The 22,871-nt window shown below is 50.6% G+C and overlaps 1 protein-coding gene across 2 annotated transcripts in view; it reads right to left on the minus strand.

Moving 5' to 3' along the window:
• Window positions 1–325: 325 nt before the first annotated feature.
• The window catches only part of DLGAP3 (DLG associated protein 3), a 57,530-nt gene continuing 34,984 nt past the window's right edge, over window positions 326–22,871 (minus strand). Inside the window, exons 4-10 of one of the 2 annotated variants that reach the window (XM_034648908.1) lie at window positions 21,128–21,341; window positions 20,548–20,861; window positions 20,082–20,167; window positions 3,339–3,823; window positions 2,287–2,378; window positions 1,907–2,050; window positions 326–1,211 (exon numbers count right to left, since the gene is read on the minus strand). In XM_034648908.1, coding sequence (XP_034504799.1) covers window positions 993–1,211; window positions 1,907–2,050; window positions 2,287–2,378; window positions 3,339–3,823; window positions 20,082–20,167; window positions 20,548–20,861; window positions 21,128–21,341 — 1,554 coding nt within the window. In that variant the 3' untranslated portion in view covers window positions 326–992. The remainder of the gene's footprint in view (window positions 1,212–1,906; window positions 2,051–2,286; window positions 2,379–3,338; window positions 3,824–20,081; window positions 20,168–20,547; window positions 20,862–21,127; window positions 21,342–22,871) is intronic. The other variant, XM_034648904.1, reaches the window with a different exon arrangement.

Here is a 22,871-nt window from a genome sequence, read left to right on the forward strand (position 1 = left end):
CCGGTGGGCCAGGCACTGGGGTCTGGGCTGCCCTGTTGGGGAGCAGCCTGAGAGCATTGGAGGACAGAAAGAGAAATGGACTGTACTAGGAGTGGTGAGGAGAAAACCCTCCCCTCCTCACCGTCCCTGGGCCCCCCCAGGAGGGCTCAGGTCCTTCTGTCGATACCAGGGGGCCGAATCCCCTTTGCCCCAGCTGGCCCAGGCTACCATGCTCTCCCCAAACCGAGAGAGTGGCTCCCGCCCTCCCCTCCCTCCACTCCCCCACTCCACTCCCATTTCCCTACCGCCCCCCACACACACACCCGGCAGAGGTGGCTCCTTCTGGAGAGAGCAGCGGGCTCGAATGCAGTTCTGCCGTTTTATTTTTCCTGGGATACTCAAGGGGATGTGGGAACAGCCACAGGTGTGGTGAGGGGAAGCCCCATCTCCCCTCCCCAGCAGCTGGGAAAGGGGAGAGGCCCAGGCGCCCTGGTCCTGGGTTGGTCCAGCCACTGTGGTCCCTGGGCCCGGTGGGCTGAGGGCTGAGGGTGGAGCCCCTGGGAGGGTGGGGCAGGCTCCTAGGTGGGGTTCGGGATTCTTCATAAAAAGCCACGAAGCTTGATCCCCACGAAGCCCAGCCCCGCGGGGTGGGGGGGGTACGCAGAGCCCAGATGGGGGACCCGGCCCGGCCTGGCCCGTGGGTGGGGGGAAGTAATGGCAGAGATGGTGCCCGTAGGGAGGAGGTGGGGACGAAGCGTCGGACCAGGAGAGAAGGGAGTCCAGGTGGGGGCGCAGGGCGGAGAGGCACGGCCCCCAGCCCAGCCCGGGCGCCTTCGCGTGGGGTCAGGAAGGTAAAAAACCCACGAGAGTGTGACGGGCAGGAGGGGCCGGGGCGTGCGGTGCCGGCGGGGCGGGCGCACGGGGCGGCCCGCGTTCACAGTGACCTCGACGCTGGGTGTACAGTACGGGTAGAAAACCGCGGGCCCGTGCCCGGGATGGGCGGGCCGGGCCGGTCACAGCCTGGTCTGGGCCTCGGGGATGTAGATCTCGATGCTGTCGGCGCTCTCGGTGGCCGAGCTGTGGCGGAAGGAGGCGGCGCGCTTGGCCGCCAGGAGCCGCTTGCGCGCTTCCTGCCGCTGCCGGTCCACCGAGTCCAGGGAGCGCTCCTTCACCGGCACGCCCCGGCCCCGCGAGGGCTTCTTTGGTATCGGCGGAGGGACCTTCTTCTCCTCCTGCCGGGAGAGGGGGCGGCGGCTCAGTCTGGGGTCCCCCCATCCCCGGCTCGCGCTCCCCGCCGCCCCAGGGGACTGACGCCGCGCGGCTCCGACGCCGGAGGGTGGCCAGAAGCCCCAGGTGTGCCTGGGACAAGGTCAAAAGGCGCTTTTCATTAAAAATTGCGAATCCGGGCGCCCCCTGGTGGCGCCGTTCGCGACAACTCGCACCCAGGACTCGCTCCTCCAGGGACGTGGGTGGGAAGTGAGCGAGTTCCCTCCGGTTGGGAGGAATGCAGCGGCCCCGACGCACGCAGGGCAATGGGGGTTCGCTACCAGGCATCTGGGCCTCATCACACGCAACGTCTAGTGAGGTGAGTGCTGAGGGGCCCCCCAAGATCTCCGTGCCTAGGTCCAAGCTAAGGGCAGTCTCCTCTTCTGGAAACTAGTTCCGCTCCCTCAGACTACAGCTGGTGGGAGGTGGCTGCAGCCCCTCGGGGTTCTGGCCGCTCAGGCAGTGATGGGCACAGGGCCAAGCAGATGGCAGTGACCAAGAGTGTGGTCATATTGGAAGAAGATGGACACCATCACCTGTCCAGGACTGCCTTTGCTGCCAGTGAAAGCCCTCTGCTTCTCTCCTCTCCCCACACAGGCCTCTCTAGGGAAGGGTATTTTCCAGGGTCTGGCCTCTTGGCTTGAAGGGACTCTCCCCCTACCTTAGGCTCCAGGAGTTTCCAGCTGTTGGCCTTGAGTTGCTGTAACTCCAGGAACTTGAGGGTCACATCCTCGATAGAGAGCTGCAGGAGGTCCCAAAAACCCGCCAGGTCCTGGAAGGTGGGCACGGGGAACGCAGTGGGGTCCTTCAGTGGAGGGAGACAGAGGAGAGGCAGCCAGTCAGGAAGATCCGCACCCCAGCCAGGACCAGAGAGAGCCCCATCCACCCTCGCCATCAGGAAGCTCAACCTGGGAGAGTGGGCTTGGGGGGTAGGAGGCAGGGAGACAAGAAAGAGCCCAGGCCTGTCCGTCGTGGTCACATACACCTGGTCTCACCTCCAGGCATATACATTTCTGGTGGGCTCCAGCCCATGGCACTCACCATGCTTTGCTGACACAGCCGGAAGAACTGCTGAACCTTCTGGGACAGGAGAAGTTGTGTGCTGCCCACGGCACTGCGGATCTTCTCCAGGACTGGGGGACAGGAGGAGATTCAGAAGAGGGACGGTTGCCTCTCCTTTCCCAGCCTCCAGGAGGTCTGCCCTGAATGACTCAACCCCGCCTTCTCTGGCACTCTCTGTAGGTCTGTCTCCTCCAGCCCCCTCCCCATCCCATCCTCAAGTTCCTAACAAGTGGCTCCTATCCCACTTCACCAAGAAGACTGTATCCTCAGACAGCAGTGTTTCTTCAGACAACCTCCATTTCTTAAGCACTTATCCTCTTGTGTCCTTCTTTCCTCTCATGTCATGGAACAGAGGGAAACCAGCCCCCACTTGGCCCTTCAGGCTTACCCAGGCACTAGCTCAATGACCACGCATCGGCAGAACTTTGTCACTCATCAGTATATGACTCCTTGGCCCATCAAGGGTTACTGAAAATTTCATGTGCCTGACTCTTGTCCTCCTAGGCACTATCCCATCAACTTAGGGATTCTGAGGTATGGCTGCGTCTCCCCTCAGATGGACTTGCAGGGAAGGGCCACGGCCTCTCTCCGTCCAGGGCCAGGTCTTCGGGCGGAATCTCCTACAGCTGGGCCTCGGACAGCGATCAGACCTTGTGCGCCGGCCGGCCCTCCACCTCGAAGTGTGGCCCCACTCCCTGGATCAGCCCTGGAATCCCACCCAGCCAGATGGGAACGGAGTGCCCTTGACCTCCATGGACTGGGTGACTTGGGCTGACCCCATGTCCTAAGAGGGCCGGCCCTTCCACCTGGTTACTTGCCCAGTCCCATCCCGGCCTCTGAAGCTGCTCCCCACTTCCTTCCAAGAGCTCCCAGCATGCCCTGCTGCCCCAAGGGGGACCCCCAGGGATCCAGGCCAAAGAAGCAAACCATGAGGAGGCACACTCAAGGCCAAGCGGAGTGCCCTCCCGATCCAGGGCCCACCGCCCAGCCGCAGCTCTGAGCCCTTCGCGCACACAGGGTCCCTCACTCACTCTCCTCGGGCAGCTCGTAGTCCTCCGCCTCGCGCTCCATCTGTTGGCACCAGTGCTCCAGCTTCTCCACCTCCGCCCTCAGCATCTTGATGAACCACTCGCCGTCCCGCGGGCAAGGGGACGTGCGGCCTGAGTCGGGGAGGCTGCGTGAGCCGCGTTCCATCCAGGAGTCCCGGCGGCTGGACCCGGGGCCGGGGGTGGGGGCGGGGGCAGGGCCTGGCGACCCATCGGTGGCCGGCGGCTCATACGGCAGTGGGTAGCCCTCGCGGTAGGCCCACTGGCCCTGCGTGTGGACCGTGCGGAAGACTGAGTAGGTGGGGGCCCGGGGCCCGGGCTGGGGCTCAGAAGCGTGCCTCTGGAAGGAGCGTCCGAACTGCAGGGCCTTGTCTTCTGTGGCCACAGTGGCCAGGCCGGCCAGGCCCTCCAGCTCCAGGTCTGCCTGCACACCCGCCGTCACGCTGTTGGAGCGCTTGAACCTTGCCCGCCTGGTGAGAGAGGTGACTGTCATCGTGGCCCCTGCCCAGTCTTATTCCCGCCCTCACCCCGCCTCTCCAGGCCAAAAGGAAAAGGAATGAGAAAAGAAACGTACAACGTGATGGCCATTAACCCACGACCTTTCAATACACCAGTCCCTGCAGGTGGGTACAGAATTCCTGTTGCACTGCCTCTGGACACGGGTGATATTCAAAATATCTAACAGTCTGTACTCCAGGGGCAGAAGAAATGCTGGCACGCACCCATCGGAACGGACACACCCAGAGGGCTGGAGCACGGCGCTGCAGAAGCTGGACCGTGGGGCAGAGCAGAAGGGCGAGAGAGGGGCCCGGGTGGTGGCTCTTTCCCAGTGAGTACCGAAGTATTTCAGCTATTCAACTATTTTAACAAATAGTATGTCTTTGCTAGTTTACACCAACTGCATGGGTTTGTCTTAGCCCTTCAGAAATGAGTAAACTCAAGCCCAGAGAGGCCGTGGCCACCCGGCTAGAAAGTAGCTAGCCAGGATGCAGGCCCAGGGCTGCCGGCTTGACAGCCCAAGCACTTTCCACACCAGCTGCTAGAACATCAGGAGGGACTGCCTGGGAGCGGCTGGAGGGTAGGAGGAGCCTGCAGCTGAAAGGACTTCTCCTCTAGGGACCCCCCAAAGCCCAGCCCAGAGCCTGGCCAGACACAGTCAGCCAGCGCCAGTGGAGCTGAATTAAGTTGTTGGCAGGAATGATGCAGGGCCTGGAAATTTCTTGTCTTTGAATTAATATGCAAATCCTCTGCAAAACAGAAAGTCAATTGGCCTTGTTCTTTGTCACCCCCCTCAGTTCAGAGCTCTTTCCTATGCAGAAGCCTATGGCCCCTGAAGGGCATGGAGCTGGGGTCAGACAATCCTTAAAGAAGTGGGAGTCAGGAGATGTGGGGGTGGTGGGGAGAGGTGAACAAAAGTTTGACGTCTGGAAATTTCAGAACCATGAAAGAAAGATCCATGTGTCCTAACCCACCTCCAGGCCATTATGGTCTGAAGAGAGAGGGACTTGGGGGGCCAGCTCTTGGGGGACCCCTCCAGCTTCCCCGAAGTCTCCTCCAGCCCCCACAACTTCAGTCTTCCTCTTGCTGCCCAGGCCTTCTCTCCCTGCCTGCCTTGCCTGCCTGCTTCCCTCCAGCTGGCGGGCTGCCTGCTGGGAGCCTGTTGCCATAGAAACCAGGCCCAGAAGGATGCTGCAGGACCCAGGAAAGAGAGATGCACTCATGTGCAGTCTCCAACAAGCCCTGTGTCCCCACCCCCACCCAGAGAGACACACAGAGAGGGAGAGAGAGAGAGAGAGAGAAAGCAAGAACATATCCGCATTGCCTCCCACACGCTCTTCACCCTGGCATCCGCCCTGCCCTGCCTTGGTCAGGATTTGTACCACCTCTGCCTTGACATCAGGTCAGCCTCCTTTCAAGACACCTGCATCTCCACTCAGCACAAAAGCAAAGCACTAGAGGAGGGGTCAGATCTGAGTTCTAATGCTGGTTGTGTCGCTCTGTGCCTTTGGGAAGTCACTCACCCTCCATCTAGTGTGCGCGTGTGTGTGTGTGAAATATATTATATGATACATGATTATATGTAAATACACACGCACACATTTATACTACACAAAATGATAGAAATGGGCCAGTAATCACCAAGGTACTTTCTCTCTCAAAAATTACACCTTGCATATTTTCGGATCAGGGGCCCAACATTTCCTCACCAATCCACTCAGATCTGGAGCAGTCTTCCTAAAGTGGCCCTCTGCCCAACTCGTTCCCCTGCCCAAAATTCTTCCCTGCTGCCAACAAGATAAAGTTCAAGTTTCCTCTGCTGGCGTTCACCCAACGCGAGCATCGACTCTGGAAGGAGTCCTCCTCTCCGACCTCATCCCCCCTGCATTCTCCTTGCTCCCCAAGTAGATGATACTGGCCCTGACTCTAAGCCTTTGCACGTGCCATTCCCCTGTCTAAAATGGACTGCCCCCTCCTCCCTCCCTGCCCATTCCCGACTCAAGTCATCCCTTCCTCTGTGTGCCTCCTGACTGCCCCCAGGACCATCCTCAGCCCTGTCCCTCCCTCAGCAGCCTTCTTGCATATGGAAGCAGCCCCATGTCCCGCTAAATTGTTCTCTGTCTCAGGTGAGAGTCTTGTGTGTCTAACTGAACTGTTTGGATGCACGTTGGCTCCACCTCGAATACTTCTGTGCCTCTGAGCTCCAGTCTGCTTTTGGCCACTTCGGAGCTCCAGCCGTGGCAGACCACACACAGAAAGGTGGGGCTTGCCCCAGTAAAGACATCAGCCTTCCCTGTCTGCTTCCCTGGTCCTCTCACAAAACATGGATCTGTCCTTCAGAACCACTGCATGTGCTGCCTTAAACCCTGGCCTCTGAGGGGTCCCGAGAAGATCACATCTGGTCTGGATGGAAACAGGCCACGTGGTCTGGAACAGAAGCATGCATAAGTGCCCCAGGCTTCCTGGTTCTCAAGTCACGATGTCAGTGAGGTCTCATCACCTTGTCTACCTCAAGGAAGACCAAAAACGTTGAGGAGCTTATGGGATGCCTCGAAGCACAGTCCCCACCAGTACTCCCAGCTGGCCGGGGATCCGTGCAGTTCCAGCAGGAGACGGTCAACCTTGTGCAAGTGGTATTGAAACCCTGCAGTGCGAGGCAAACCATGAGACGCTTAACTAGAGAGAACAAACGGAGGATTGCTGGGAGTAGGGGGGTCGGTGGGGAGATGGGCATTATAGGGAGGGCACTTGACCTAATGAGCACTAGTGTTGCATGTAAAAGATGAATCACTATATTCTACTTCCTGAGGGTACCTGGGTGGCTCAGTCAGTTAAGCGTCTGACTCTTGGTTTCGGCTGAGGTCATGATCTCAGGGCTGTGGGATCGAGCCCCACGTCAGGCTCTGCGTTCAGTGCAGAGTCTGCTCCAGATTCTTTCTCCCTCCCCCTCTGCCCCTCCCTGCTCAAGTGCTCTCTCTCTCTCTCAAATAAATAAAAATCTTTAGGGGCGCCTGGGCGGCACAGCGGTTAAGCGTCTGCCTTCGGCTCAGGGTGTGATCCCAGCGTTATGGGATCGAGCCCCACATCAGGCTCTTCTGCTATGGGCCTGCTTCTTCCTGTCCCACTCCCCCTGCTTGTGTTCCCTCTCTCTCTGGCTGTCTCTATCTCTGTCAAATAAATAAATAAAATCTTTTTAAAAATCTTTAAAAAAATTCTTCTGAAACCAATACTACACTATATGTTAACTAACTTGAATTTAAATACAAATTTGGAAGAAAAAGAAAATAAAAAATAATAATAAAACCAGCAGTGTGGGACATGATCAACCAAGAAATAAGCAATGAAACAAAGAAGCAAAGCACTGGGGAACACAGACGTTTCAGGGGTGGGTGGAGACTGTAAAGCCCCAGAGGCATCTAAGCCAGAGAGGAAGAGGAAGGAAACCAGGGCAAAGTCACCTAAAGGCATACAGGAGACAGAAGGGTCTCAAGAAGGAATGAGTAATCAACATGGAAAATGCTACCAGTTGAGAATTAAAGGTGTCCCTTGATTTGGCACAACGGAAGCCACTGGGGACCCGGGCAAGAGTCAATCTGGTGGAGTATGGGGGCTGACACAAATGGCAGGAGGTTGATAGGAGGTCTAGAAAACTAGGCAAGACAATTCTTTCAAAGAGCTTGGTTAAGAAAGGAGGAAAAGAAAAGACAATGTATCTTTAAGGGAGGGACATTTTAGTTATTTGTCAGTTATATGTCAATAAAGCTGGGTGAGGGAGGGGAAGAGAGGGATATTTTATTTAAGATGGCTCTCGCATGCCATATCTCTAAAGGACAGAAACTTCAGGGTATGCAGAATACTGATCGAAAAGGTCCACGTCCTAGTTCCTGGATGCTCTGAATAGGTTACTTTCCATGGAAAAAGGGACTTTGCAGATACGATTATATGAAAGATCTTGAGATGATAAGAAGAGTCAAGATTATCCAGGTGTGTCCAATTTAATCACAAAGGTCTTTGTAAGTGAAGGAGGGAAACAGGTAAGTCAGAATCGGAGGAGATGGGACAACAGGATGAAGGCTGGAATGATGTAATGTGGGGACTCAACCTGCCACTGGGGCTCTGAAGACATAAGTGGGCTACAAGCCAAGGAATGTGGATAACCTCTATAAACAGGACAAAGTAACAAAATGGATTCTTCCCAGAGATCCAGAGGCATCCGTCCTGCCAACGCCTTGATTTTAACCCAGTGAAATACAGTTCAGACTTCTGACCCCTAGGAATTTAAGACAATACAAATGTATTATTTGATGCTGCTAAATTTGTGATGATTTATTATAGCACCAATAGGAAACGGACACAACCTGTAAAGAGAAATCAATGAAAGATCAAGAAGAAAGAGGCAGTAGTCCAAGGACCAAACAGAAGGAGTATAAATAGTAACTAACATCCTTTGAGCACTTAGTATGCGCTAGACTAAGGGTTTTGCATAAAAACATGCTCAGTCCTCAGCAAGGGCCCCACGGTAAGAATGTTAGTATCATCCCTATTTACAGATGAGAAAACAGAGGCTTAAAGAGGAAAAGTGGACTCTTACGATCAGACAGTTATCAATTTAGTCCAGTCTGGCTATGGAGGCCAGCACTTACGCCACTCCAGTCCACTCCACTGCCTCCCCAGGACTGAGGGAGAGGGGCGGCTGTAATCAGGGAGATGATGCCTCAACCTCGGGCAGGACGGGTGGCAGAGGCAAGAAGGGAGGCAAGGGGATCCAGGCATGGAGAGAGGTCCCACCGGATGATCCCAATCATTACAGTGACGTGAACAGGGAGGTGGTCTGCTGGAGATCTGGGGGGAGGGGGTCAGGGAAGAAATGATAATGAGCAGCTTTACGGGAAGCAGCCCAGCAAAGGGTTCAGGCACATGCACCGTGGAGCCAGACTGCCTACTCAAAATTCAGCTCTCTGGCTTGTGCCTCAGTTTCCTTATCTACCAATGAGAACGATCACAGAATTCGTATGAGATAATGTATGTAAAGAACTTAGACCAGCACCTGGCTTACCCATTGTAAATGTTAGCTATTATATGGAGAGGCAGGGAGGTTTGTGGCTCTCACTGAAAAGAAAGGGAGCTGGACAAATACAATAATGGGAATGTAGCACTGAGAACCCAGCAAGGCCATTGTAGTTATTAATTATTGTGATCACTGCTGATTACTTCCATCTGTTCTCACACAGCATTCAGAATAAAACCCCTTTTGTCCTCCAAAGCACATTGTATTATAGTTAGTAATTTGCATTTGTCTCCCTTATAAATAGAGCCATTCCTTGCATAAATGTTGGCTGAGTGGTTGGTTGGCTGGTTGGTGTGTGGGTGGTTGGGTGGGTGGGTGGGTTGGTGGGTTGGTTGGTTGGAAGGAAGAATGGTAGAGACCACTGTTCATCCCCCAATATCCCTTCAACCTTTCTAGAATCCCACAATTTGAAGCTGGACACATGGCCACTTCGAGTAACGACTCTTTTACCAGTTTCCCTGGTATAGCCATATGGCTAAGTTTTGGCTCACAGGATATAAACAGAAGGGTATGTGCAACTTCCAGGAAATGTTCTTAAAAGGAAAATGTGCCATTTTTGGTTCCTTCCTCCTCCCTGCTGACCAGAATGCAGACGTGATGGCCGGACTCAAGCAGCCATCTGGGAATACGAGATGCAAGCCAAGTGCTAAGGATGGAGAAGCAGTAAGATAGAAGGAGGCTGGGTCCTGACACTGCACAGCACCTACCAGCTCTCAACTGAATCTCTGGGCTTCTTCTAAGCAAGAGAGAAATGCACTTCTGTCATCTTGGGGCTTTTCTGTAACTCACAGCCAAACCTAATCCTAACAATAACAGATGAATTTTCAGGGTAGTGAAGTCCAGAGCTTATGTCCCTATTTAGTTCTGGATCTGGCAGTATTTGCTGTGGTCTTCACAACAGCTGTAAACACAGGATAGAAACCGGCCTCAGTTGTGAATCATCCCTAATTCGTAACAATGCCTGTCACAATATTTTTTCCCCAAGCTTTTTAACAAGGTTGAGGAGGCCTCCCCCCTCGAGCTCTTCGGGGTGACAATGATCACATTCCTGATGTTGCTGGAAGTTGTTATACGGTTATTTCAGGGAGACGTTTCTACTGTGATTCTCTAAGGGATAACACAAAGGGCTCTGGGAAGAAACTGGTTTATCCCAAGAGACACGGTGTCCACGGAATGCTCCACATCCACGAGCTGTCAAGAGGTTTTACCACGAGTACTGGGCAGCAGGCTGGCAGGGGTGGGAGGAGGCGCTGGGCAGGGAGGGGGAAGGGCAGTAGCATTTTAGCAAGGCACAGCCACTGTCCTAGCTCCTTCTCTGAAAAAGCATCTAAGGGCTTAAACATATAATCAATCGGGGGCCCCGAGTCTACCACCCCAGCCCGAGGGCTGTGACTGTGATGCCGAGGTGGGGCCAGGGTGGGAGATTTAGGAAGAGCCACAGGTCAGTCAGAAACCATCCTTCAGTGGAAGACTGAGGGATGGAGGCAGTGTCCACACCCAGGGCTTGTGGTCGATCAGCAGGGCATTGCTTTCACATGACTGTTCTGGGAGTACAAATTCATGAAGGGGCACCTGGATGACTCACTCTGTTAAGTGTCTGCCTGCAGCTCAGGTCATGATCCCAGGATCCTGGGATCGAGTCCCACATCGGGACTTGCATCCTTGCTCAGCAGGGAGCCTGCTTCTCTCTCTGCCTGCTGCTCCCCCTGCTTGTGCTCTCTGACAAATAAATAAATAAATAAAATCTTAAAAAAAATCCATAAGGGTGGAAGCTTCCTTCCTGGGTCTCAAGGGGCTCTATTCTTTCAGTACATGCCATGCCCAAGGTCCCAAAGCCAGAAATTACCATGATGCTAAGGAATGAGAGGTGGGGAGGGGGCGGCCTTCCTACGTAGAGTTCTCCAGCTGGCCCTGTTTGGGCTCAATTGATTATAAGTAAGGCTGTTAGATAAAATACAGGACTTGCTCTTAAATTTGACTTTCAGATAAATAACGTAATTTTTTTAGCATATCTCATGCAATATTTGGGAACTGCATATACTAAAAATTTTTCAACATTCATATCTGATAACCAAATTTAACTGAGCATTCTGGTGTTTTTTTGTTTATTTTGTTGGTTTTTGCTACATCTGGAATTTAAGATAAGGTCTTAGTAGGAAGGATCTAGAGGTAAAAGATACAAGGGGATCCCCATAGTTAGAGTTTGGGGCAAAAATCACATGGCTTCTATGTTCTTAAAGGGCCCTTTAAGAATGCAGAACATTCTTCTAATATTTAGCAAAGATATTTGATGCGTTCTTTTATCCTGGCCCAGAGTATGCTGGGTCTGTGTAGACCTGAGACAGCGCTGGTAACAGTTCCTTAAGTATGCTCCCTCCCACCACAGGGCCTTAGCAGATGCTGTTCCTTTTGCCTGGAACACTCTCATCTCCCACTTCCACCTAGTTAATTTCAGTTCACCTTGTTAAATTGTGTGAGTTGTTCATTGAGGTCTCTGCCCAAATGTCACTTCCTCAGGGAAGTCACACCAAAACCCTCTGACTAGGTCAAAGCCCCCATGACACACTCTCACTGTCACAAACCTCTCCTTTGTGGTGTCACCACATCTATACTTCTATGCCATTTATGAGCCTCTTAGACTAACATGGCCGTATGCCTCACAGGGCAAGGGCTGTCTGGTTCCGCTGACCTTTGCATCCTCAGTGCCCAGCAAAGTACTTGACAAGTAATAGGGATCCAATAAATATCTGTGGACAAATGAATCTTGGGTGGGGGTTGCAGTGGAGATGGAAGTACAGAAGCACCAACACCCATACCTGTGCGTTTCCAAGCCAAGTCAGGCCTGATAGTGAGCAACGGGAAAAACCCACCGAGCAGTAGATCTGAATTCTTCACCCAACAGGTTGGCAGGGAACACACTGAAAGGTGGAAAGGGAGAGACCTTTCCTCCCCGGCAATTTCTAAAACCAATGTGCAGAGAGACGACGACAGATCCTGGGACCAGTGAGACAGGAGTAAGGACAAGAGAGTCCAAGAAAATGGGGCGGCAGCAGGTGGGGGCTCCTGGAAGTTTGCCTAGAGAGGCTGCTGGTAGTCATGGCTCGCTTTTATGTACCATTTGGGGCATGGTGTGTGGTAAGTCAGACTTAAAGTGCCAGGGACATAAGGGACAGAAGAGACAGTGCAGGTGTACAACAAGGACGCCCGCAGCAGACAGGCAAGGGAGCCTGGCCAGAGACATGCGCCAGATTTCTCCTCTCCCCACCTGTCACCCCCTTGGGTACCCAGTGTCATCACATGTCCCAGGCAATTCAGTTCTGCAGACATTGACCCAACACCACCTCCCCGTCCCCAGCCCACCCCACCAGGACCTCACAAATACCTACACAAGAGCGAGGAAGACCTCACCCTCTGCCTGTCCCTGCCCTTCTGCGACTTCGCTCCAAAATCTTCCCGGATCGTCCGCTTCTCTCTGTATCCGCTATCAGCCTGGTCCAGACAACTGATCAATATAGTAGACTGAACTAACTTAAGAAACTCCCACTCACACACCCCCAAACACGTAGAAATGCCAGATAAAATAAAGTCAAAGGTGTTTTTGCTGTAGGGCCACGCTTGAAAATAGGAAGAGGGAAATCTTCCGGTACTAGAGACAAAAATGAAATTTGAAACCTAAGAAGTGAGAGGGAATCTAAGCCAAGTGAGCCGCAGGAATATCGGGCCAGACATATGCTAGAGGCTAGATGGTAGTGCCCAGGGAGGATGAGAGGAGAGTCCCCAAACCCGTGCATCCTGGGGAGCTGGAAGGAGACCCCGTGAATAAAGCCAGCAGACAAGAAGGGTCAATTCCCACTTACAAACGTGGACTGGAAAACTCAGGCCATGCTCCAGGAATGTGGCCAGGAAGCAGGATGCTGAGAATAAGAACATTAAGGCTGTTTTGTGTGTGGGCGCGAGTTCCAGTGAGTACCACCACTGAAATACAGAAACCTCCAGCTGAGACAGGAACTCTAAAACTGGTCCCAAACTCAAGCAGTACTTTAGTATAAAAAACACAGAACCCATCAGGAAGGAGTGGGCAGTGACAAGGAATAGTGAACACATACGTTGTTAAAACATGGTTGTAAATCTAAACTATTAAACCCTAAAAGATATCAAAACAACTGATTTAGCAGAGTTTCTTTGAAAGAGGTATAATCAAAATACTAGACAAATACAGCATGGGAGATGGGCGGAGGGAGTTAAGAAGGAAATTAAAGTGTTCCAAGGTTCTTGGTGTTTGCCTATGAAGGATAGAAATACTCACTAATTTTAGACTTTATTCGAAAAAAATTAAATTAAGTATATTTGCTAAAAATTTGAGGAAAATCACGACTAAGAGGTAAACTTCCAAACCAGAAGAAGGACAACGAGAAATAAAGTAAATTTGATCAGTTCAATAGAAGGCAGAAGAGTAGGGGAAGAAGAAAGCAAAAATAAAGCGCGACAGGGCACTTGGCTGGCTCGGGAGGTGGAGCAGGTGACTCTTGATCTCGGGATTGTGAGTTCAAGCCCCATGCTGGGCGTAGAGATTACTTGAAGGAAAAAAAAAAAAAGGAAGAAAGAGCATATCAAATAGAAAATTTTTAAAGAGATAATAAAAATAAGTCCAAATAAATCAGTAATGAAGATATATATACGTGGGTTAAATATGTCTACTAAACGTTAGCTCCACACGGCTTACAAGCAACAGGTCCACAACATAAGGTACGGGGAGGATGAAAATCAAAGAATGGAGAAAGATCTTTTGGCAAGTTCACCAAAAGAAAGCAGCCATAATAGTAAAATCAAGCATAATAGACTTGGAGGCAAAAACCCATAGTAAGGATGAAAAGCAGCCTATTTACGATAAAAGAACCAACCCACAAAGAAGATAAAACAATCATAAGCCTGAATATGAATGGTACTCTCAAACTAAAGGAAAAATTAATACAATCACCAAGGGAAATGACATACCCACAATCATGGTGAGACTTTTTTTTTTCTTTTTAAGAGAGAGAGCGTGGGGTGGGGGGAAGCCGAGAGGGAGAGACAGAATCTTAAGCAGGCCCCACCATGCCCAGCACAGAGCCCATCGTGGGGCTCCACAGCCCTGAGATCATGACCTGAGCTGAAATCAAGAGTCGGATGCTTAACCAGCTGTGCCACCCCAGCGTCCCACGGTGAGACATTTTTAATACAACTCTCTCAGAACTGGTAGATCAAACATCCAAAAAGAAATCAAACATTTGAAAAATATAATGTATAAGTCTGACCATCTATATGAGAAAAATATATATATATATATATATAACAGAGGAAGCCTCAACAAACTCTAAGGAATAAAAATATCATACAGAATGCATTGTATTACCACATGCAGCAAATTTAGAAATCAGTAGTGAAAAGGTAGCTCCCCAACCTCCCCCAGCCAAAATCTGGAAACAAAAAAAAAAAACAAAAAACAAAAAAAAGAACTTCAAAATCATTCATCAGTGAAAAAGGAAATTATGATAAAAGCTACAAGCTATTTAGAACTGAACAATAGAAATACTGCATCTCAAAACTTATGAGGCACAGCTCTAGCAGTATAGTTAAAAGGGAATTTATAGCCTTAAAAACACGTTAGAAAATAAGAAATAGTGTTCAGAGGCTGTTAAAAAAAAAAAAAAGACAAAGTTGGTAGGAGAAAGAAAATAAAGATAAAAGAGAAAGAAACAACAGAGATGCTAACCAAATCCAAAAGCAAGTTTTTTTAAAGACCAATAAAATATAACTTTAAAAATGTATTAAGGGGAGGGGTTAAGGGATGGGGTAACTAGGTGATGGACATTAAGGAGGGCATGTGATGTAATGAGCACTGGGTATTATATAAGACTGATAGAAAAAAAAAAAAAAGACTGATGAATCACAGACCTGTACCTCTGAAACCAATAATATATTATATGTTAGTTAATTGAATTTAAAATTTAAAAAAAAATATATATATATATATATATAAAGGGGCACTTTAGTGGCTCAGTCAGTTAAGCATCAGACTCTTGATTTCGGTTGGGGTCATGATCTCCAGGTTGCGAGATCAAGCCCCTGCATCGGGCTCCCCGCTCAGTGAGGAGTCTGCTTGAGATTCTCTCCCTCTCCCTCGCTGCCCTTCACCCCACTAATGCTCTTGATCTCTTTCTCTCTAAAATAAATAAATAAATCTTTAAATATGTGTGTGAATATACATATATCTATATACATACACACATATACATACATACAGATGTGTATACATAGACATACATATGTGTGTACGTATGTATATGCATACACGCACACACACTTATATATATATGTACTATTAAAGGGGCACCTGGATGGCTCAGTCAGTTAACCACCTGACTCTTGGTTTCAGCTCAGGTCATGATCTTAGGGTCTTGAGATCAAACCCTTCATTGGGCTCCATGCTGGGCAAGGAGCCTGCTTAATATTCTCTCTCTCCCTCTCCCTCTGCCCCATCCCACCCACTTGCACATGTGCTCTCTCCCTCTCTCTCTCTAAAAAAATAAAATAAAATAATTTTTTGTAAATAAAACAGAATATATTAAAATGATAAAATAGACAAACCTCAGATAAGACTGATCATGAAACAGAGGTAAGACATTCATATATGGTATCAGGAATGAAAAGCTACAGATACAATAAAAACTTAACAAAATCATACTACTAGGACAAAGAATATTCGTGCCAAAAATTTTTTAAAACTCATTTTTGTAAAATGGTCCATTTTTTTAGAAAAATATAAATCACCAAAATTGACTCAAGAAGAAAAAGAAAACCCGAACAGGTCAATAACCATGAAAGAAACTGAAGCTGTGATTCCATAAGTTTCTCCTATCCCCAAAAGGCATCAGGCCTAGATAGTTTTATAGGCAACTTTTACCCAACCTTCAAGGAATAGACAATTCCTACGTTACACAAATTGTTCCAAGGGAGAGAGAGAGAACGCTAGCAAATTCATTTTAGGAGTCCAGCATCACCTAAATACCTGAACTGAATAAGCATAATAAAGCAAACTCGTCAGCTAATATCACTTATGGACACAGATTATAAAAATCTTACAGTAACAGCTATTCAAAATTCCAGTCACGTACGTAAAAATAACACAGCAGGACCGTGACCAACACTGCTGGACTTCCGTATGCCCATTCTTCTCTTTGTCTTTGGCCATAAGCACCCTGATCTTTACGTACGTGCCCTGCTCTTTGCGCACTGCTTCTCAACGGAGACTGTCTGCCACAGCCTCCCTTGCCACTGGATGCCACCACATCATTTGGTTTCGGGCAATGCGATGGAGGTGAGAGTGTTGGGTGTAACTTTCAGGGAATCTTTTTTAAGAGGCAGCACCGCATTCCTCCTCCCCTCCTCCTTGGTACTTCTCAGAGCGCAGGCAGGATGGCTGCAGCTTGGGCTTCCACTCCTGGGATGGAGGTGATACACAGAGCGAAAGAACGGCAAGAGAGATCCTGACACTGCCCTTGGACCTCCATGCTCCTTCTTTTTCTAAGTGAGAGAAATGCACTGAGGAGACTACTGAGGTCCTGTTACAGCCGAACTTCCTCCAAACAGATAATAGTATCGAGCAGGGTTCATCCCAGCAATGAAAGAATGGATCAACACGGAAAATCTATTAATCTAATTCACATTACAGATGAAAGGAGAAAATCTATGATCATCTAAGTAGATTCTGGAAAAGCATTCAATAAAATTCCACTCTCATTTTCTGTTTAAAAAGAAATAAACGTAAAATCTTTTAGCCAGCTACAAACAGAATGGAATTTCCTTAACCTGATAAATAGTACCCAACAAAATCTGTACCAAACATCGTTTTACTTATGAGTAGGATTTGAGAAGATATCCACTAATGTCAGGAATGGGACAAGACTGCTCCACTCAACAGTGAACTAGAAGTCCTATTCAGTACATTATTGCAAGAAAAAGAAGTTAAAAGAATATGGATTTAAAAGAGATATCATCCTAGGGGCACCTGCGTGGCTCAGGCAATTAACTCTTGATTTTGGCTCAGGTCATGATCTCAGGGTTGTGAGATCAGGACCCATGTCACACCCAGGATGGAGCCTGCTTAAGATTCTCTCTCTCCCTCTGCATGCCCCCACCCCCGCTCACACATATACTCTCTTGCTCGCTCACTCTCTCTCAAAATAAAAGAAAGGAAGACATATCCTCATTTGAAAAAATAAAACAGGACAAAATCAGAAAGGGAGACAAATCACAAGAGACTGTTAATCATAGGAAACAAACAGGGTTGCTGGAGGGGTGGGGTGGGGGGGTGCGGTAACTGGGTGATGGACATTAAGGAGGGCACGGGATGTAATGAGCACTGGGTGTTACATAAGACTGATGAATCACTGACTTCTACCTCTGAAACCAATAATACATTATATGTTAATTAATTGAATTTAAATTTAAAAAAAAAAGAAAGAAATACCCTCATTTACAGAGAACATGCCTGACTCAAACCCATCATGATTTTCAGGTAAACTAAAAGTCCCAATAAGAGACAGCAGCGAAGCTGGTGAATACAAAATCACTGTATAAAGCCTTACGTTCTCCCATACACTAGTAGTGCCCAATTATAAAATACAATAGAAAAAAAGGATCCTCCATAATGCAAAAGACCGTCACCTTTCTTCTGAATCAGGAAACATTCCAGCTCACTAGCCTCCCTGCACTCACAATTATTTCCCTCAAATCCATTCTCCACTTAGCAGCTAGTGATCTTTTGTAAACATAAATTAGACCCTGTCATGCTCCTTTCACCTTTTAATGGCTACTCATCAGTCATAATTAAATTCCAGTTCTTTATCATACCCATTCTCTGCATGACCTGGAGCCTGCCTATTCTCTGATCCACTCCCTCACCACTGGCCCATCCCATTCCACAGGAAATTCCCCAGAACCTTCTTTCGGTTCCTGATGCGTGTCAAACTGTCCTGCTGTAGCGCTTTCATACATGCTCTTCCCTCTTCCTGCAACACTTCCACCCCCAATCATCACCTGAGTGTTCCTAGTCAATCCTCGAGTCTCAGCTTAAATGTCACCTGCTTACCCCAAATAAGATCCCTTCTCTCTTAGTTTTTTTCTTTCATAGTCCCGCCATAACATGTAATAATATCCCATGACATATTGTACCATAATGTATAATCATATTTTTAGTTGTGGGTCATTTATTCATTGCCTCAATTCCCTTCGAGACCATAACTTCTATGAGGGCAAGACTCATTTCTTTGATGTTTCCCTGAGATTTTAACGGGAACGGTCATATAACAGATGCTCAATCAGTATTTTTCAGAATGAATGAATGAACAAATGATGGAGTTTGCTGACTTCGCCTGAATCTCAGTAGAATGCCTACTGCACTCTTCCCAGGATTCAGGCTTGTTAGGAAGAATAGGGGGACCCCTAGGGGTCTAACTGAATGAGGGACCAAGAAGCCTTATAAGGGAGTGAGTGGGGGTAATGGGCTTGGTTTATGGTCCCCGGGGCAGTAACAGAGTTGGGGGAAGAGTTCTCATCACAAAGCTACATCTCTCCATGACTCCTACCCCACCTCTCAAGAACCCAGGTCATGGACTTGCAAACTGGGTTTGCCATAAAGTGCTACTTTTCTGGAATCTTTGAGGAATGTTAAGAGTTTGAAGGAGGGGCGCCTGGTTGTCTCAGTCGGTTAAGCATCTGACTCTTGGTTTTGGCTCAGGTCATGATCTCATGGACTGTGGGATTGAGCCCTAAGTCGGGCTCCTGGCTCAGCAAGGAGTCTGCTTGAAGATACTCTCCCTCTGCCCTTCCCCACACTCTCTCTCTCTCTCAAATAAATAAGATCTTTAAAAACTTATTTATTTATTTATTTATTTATTTATTTGAGGGGGGAGAGAGCCAAGCAGACTCCCTGATGAACACGGAGCCCCACGCAGGGCTCAATCCCCCAACCCTGAGATCACGACCTGAGCTGAAACCAAGAGTCAAGACACTTAACCGACTGAACTACCCAGGGGCCCCGATAAATAAATCTTTTTTTAAAAAAGAGAGTTTGGAGGACGGTAGCTTCAGGAATGATGCGGGAAATAAGGCAACTATCTATCACCCTTGATGGAGGCATTATGAAACCACACGGAGCTGGAGTGTGCATGGAGAAAAATGGTGAATCCCACAGGAACCCCAAAAAGCCTTGATCGGGCACACACACGATACTCCCAGGGACTTCCAGAAACAGCTAGGGGAACTTTAGGGGAAGGCAAAAGGCCCGACAATGGTGACTGGGAACAGATCTATGAGGGGCTGCTACTAGGACTCTAGTTTTCTTCCTCCTGGGAAACACAGATGACCTTACAGCCATCCTACTTAGGGCCACTGGCCTGGTGGCACTGCAGCCCAGAGGGCAGATGGGCCACCGAGACACTGCCACATGGTCATTAGAGAAAGCGTCTTCCCACAGGAAGCCAAAGACTGACGGACTCCTCCCAGTAACCCCTCCAGAGCTGGAAATGCTAACTTTTCAGCTGGAAATTAAGGAAACGGTGTTTCTGAGGCCACGTGATGCCAGAAGAGTGGCTGCTGGTAATTCTACCATCTCGGGTACATCGCAGACTCGGGCATACAATAGGTACCCCTGACTGGTTAATGCTTGTGTGAGCCAAGCGAGGAGGAGTGTTACACTCGTCAGGGGCCCCTGAGAGGCAATCTTCATGTTTATTTGTTTCTTTTTGAGCTCACATACTTGTACACCACGGGCAGCAACGAGGGACTGGAAAAATCCCGTTATCCCCCGTAAACAACCATTGTTGAAGGCCTGCTCAGCCTCTCCCTACTGTCCTCTCCCTACTGCCCCCTTCCTCCAACCACTCCTGTCGCCTCGGAGCACCCCGGACAGGCACGGGTACAAGGAGAACTCACTTTAGGTCTGATGACTGCCCTGGTGACATCTCTGAGGAGACGACCTTGCAACTGCTCCCCATCAGAAGGGCTTGGTCTCCCGTCCAGAAAGAGACGGTGTACAGGCAGACGGGACCTAGGAGGGCATCATGCGGTCCTCTCTCCTCTTCTCCCCCAAGGAAGCCGGGGCGGGCCCCACCCAGACCTACCTCTTGTCCTCTTCCACCTGGACGCCGATAGAGTGGAACTCTCTTCGACTCCTGTTCTCAGTGTCCGAGTCTGAGATAGTCTCCACCTGGGGGCAGGATTGGGGGAGTCAGTGGCAGGGGCTAGACCGGGGACAAGACCAGGGACACAAGCCCGCCCTGTGGGAGACAGGTGAGCAGAAGCTAAGGCGCCAAGCCCATGGGCCGATGCTGCAAAGACAGTCTGCCGGAACAAGAAAAGAGACCCAGGAGGTCAGAGGCGTCAAACTGGCCACCCCTCTCCACTCCCCAGGAGAGGTGATGTTTCCGGGACAAGCGACAAGGGCGTGGGGCTGGCACTGCTCGTGCCAGCCCTGTCGATGACCAGCCACAGGGTCTACGTGCAGCTCAGAGCAACCGCACCGACGCCCTCAAGCCGTCCCCAAAGGGCCGGGGCCTGAGCTCGCTTCGGCACCCCCTCCTTCCATACCTGCACCCCTATGGATGGCCGCCACTTCCGCTGCCGCGCCAGGCTCCGCAGCTCCTCCCTGCCGGGAATGGTCTTGATGATGAGTGTAGGGGGCTTGGGGCTGGCCCGGGGTGGCACCGGCGCCAACTCCAGGGTGCGCGCACCCATGGCGGGGCCGTCCAGCCCGTCCGCGGAGCTGCAGCGCCGGGCCGGGCCCTCAGGGGCCGTGAAGCTCTCGTGGGCGGAGTCGGTGCTGCTCTGGGCGGTGATGGAGATGCGGGGCGGGGCCTGGCTCCCCGGCGGGATGGGGGACGGGGCCTTTCGGAAGTTGAAGGCTGGGGCCAGGAACGCAGAAACGCAGCGGGTGAGAAACGCGTCCCGGCGGGTGTCTGTGGCCCTCCACCCCACACCCACCCGGCGCCGGAGGGACCCAGCAGGCACGCGGACACCACGGGCCAAGGTTTGTTCTCCCCATCACCCGGCCCAGAGAGGCAAGCCAGCTGCCCAAGGTCACACAGCACGGGTGTAGCGAGGGCCGGCACCGGAACCCAGGGCGCTCTCCAACCTAGGGCCGGGCCAGGGGCAGACAGGGCACACTCACAGGAGCCGGGCCTCCCTGAGACAGAGGCAGGGGCAGCAAGGAGGGGCAGGCAGTCGTCGTCTTGAGAGCAGCCGGCCTGGATGGCCCGGAGGTAGCTGTGGCTCCGCATACGGAAACAGCCGGGCAGGTCCAGGGCATCCACCGCCTGGGACTCGAGCTCCCCAAACACGGACCCGCACACGGCCTCCAGCTGCTGGTTCAGCTCCTCACTGAGCTGCGGGCAGGGGTCGGGAGAATAGTTACGGGGGTGCTGGGACGGAAGCGGGTATCTCTGAGGCGCTTTGCCTTAGCAATACATCCACATGTGCAAAGCCGGTCTCTGGGTGACTCCTCTGCCTTTGGGCGAAAAGAAACCCCCACTCTGTGCAAAGAGAGACGGAGGCCCCTCTGCCCTGTGCTGCTCTCCAGGCCTGCCTCGGGGGTCTTGGGGTCTAGCCTTTCCTCGAAATACTCCTCCCTCCAGCCCATCTATGCCTCTCCCAGACTCCTGGGACCACCCCATCTTCCTCTCCACTTCGTCCAGCCCCTCACATTTCTCACACCTAACCCTGAGGGAGAAGGCCAGGGACATCCACCCTCCAGCCCAGTCTGGAGGTGGGGAGTTGCAGGGAAGCCCACCTTTTATTTGATGATTTATGATCCCTTCCGTTACAAAACTGACTGACAGCAACCTATAGAGATACATACCATGGGGCTGGGCAGAAATTAATGGGTAAGTGATGGAGCAAAAATTATTAACCTACAAGTGTTCCAAGCCTTCTCCCACCTTCTGCCCACTAACTAGGGTTCTGATTTGGCCTGCTGGTTCCTTCCCTGCCCTCATCCTCTAAGGCAAGTTCAGCCATTGCTGACTGAGGTTCTTGTTTTTGTCTTGATATTTTGTGGTACAGGATCCATGGTGCGTAAAAAAATTAAAGCAACTAAGAAAAAGGCAAAACAAAAACTCCGCTCGTGGAACCGTGTCCCGGAGCGCTGCACGAAGACTAAATATACCGTGGAGAATGCAGCTTCTGTTCATATTATATGAGGAAAGTAGCACAAAGGAAAAGTAAAGGTGGGTGGTCCCAGGGACAAGCTCTACCCCCAGAGCACATGGGTGCACATTTGACCCTGAGCTTCCAAAGCATCAAGGAGTATTGCCTGCAGGTTGCCGGCATAGCCTATGGAGGGAGACCCACCAAGACTTAAGAGTTGGCTCTGCTCCCTCCTAGTACTGTGGCCTGGGAAAAGTACTTGAAGCTTTGGGGCCTCAGCTGAATCACCTGCTTGATGGGAATGATAATGGTACCATCTTCATGGGGCTATTTAGGGGACTCGAAGAAAAACACGGGAGGCACTTGGTACGGGTACTGGTACACACCAAGCCCTCAGTCAGTGGCATGTGAAGGTCTCAGGACCTACCTGGAAATAGGCCAGCACTCATGAGAACCACAACGGTTCCTGTTACTGAGCCCGAGAGAAATCCCTCCCCGCCCCCCGCCCCCGCCGAGTGATTATGTAGAGGCCCGTGGATGAAGTCGAGGGCAAGTCCTCAGTAGCACCCACATGGTAAATGTGGTAGCAGATGTCCCATGGCTGCGTCTCATGACATCTCCCAGGAAGGAGTCATAGCGTCATACTTATGTGCAACCCACAGATAAAGTCGTGGCTTGATCCACGGGTAAAGTGCAGCTCAACGTGTCCATAACTCCGCCTCCAATGCGTAACATGATATCACTAAATTCTACCCCAAATTGAGCAGAAA

Source organism: Ailuropoda melanoleuca, chromosome 2 (assembly GCF_002007445.2).
Source record: "Ailuropoda melanoleuca isolate Jingjing chromosome 2, ASM200744v2, whole genome shotgun sequence".
In the NCBI taxonomy this organism is placed as follows: Eukaryota; Metazoa; Chordata; class Mammalia; order Carnivora; family Ursidae; genus Ailuropoda; species Ailuropoda melanoleuca.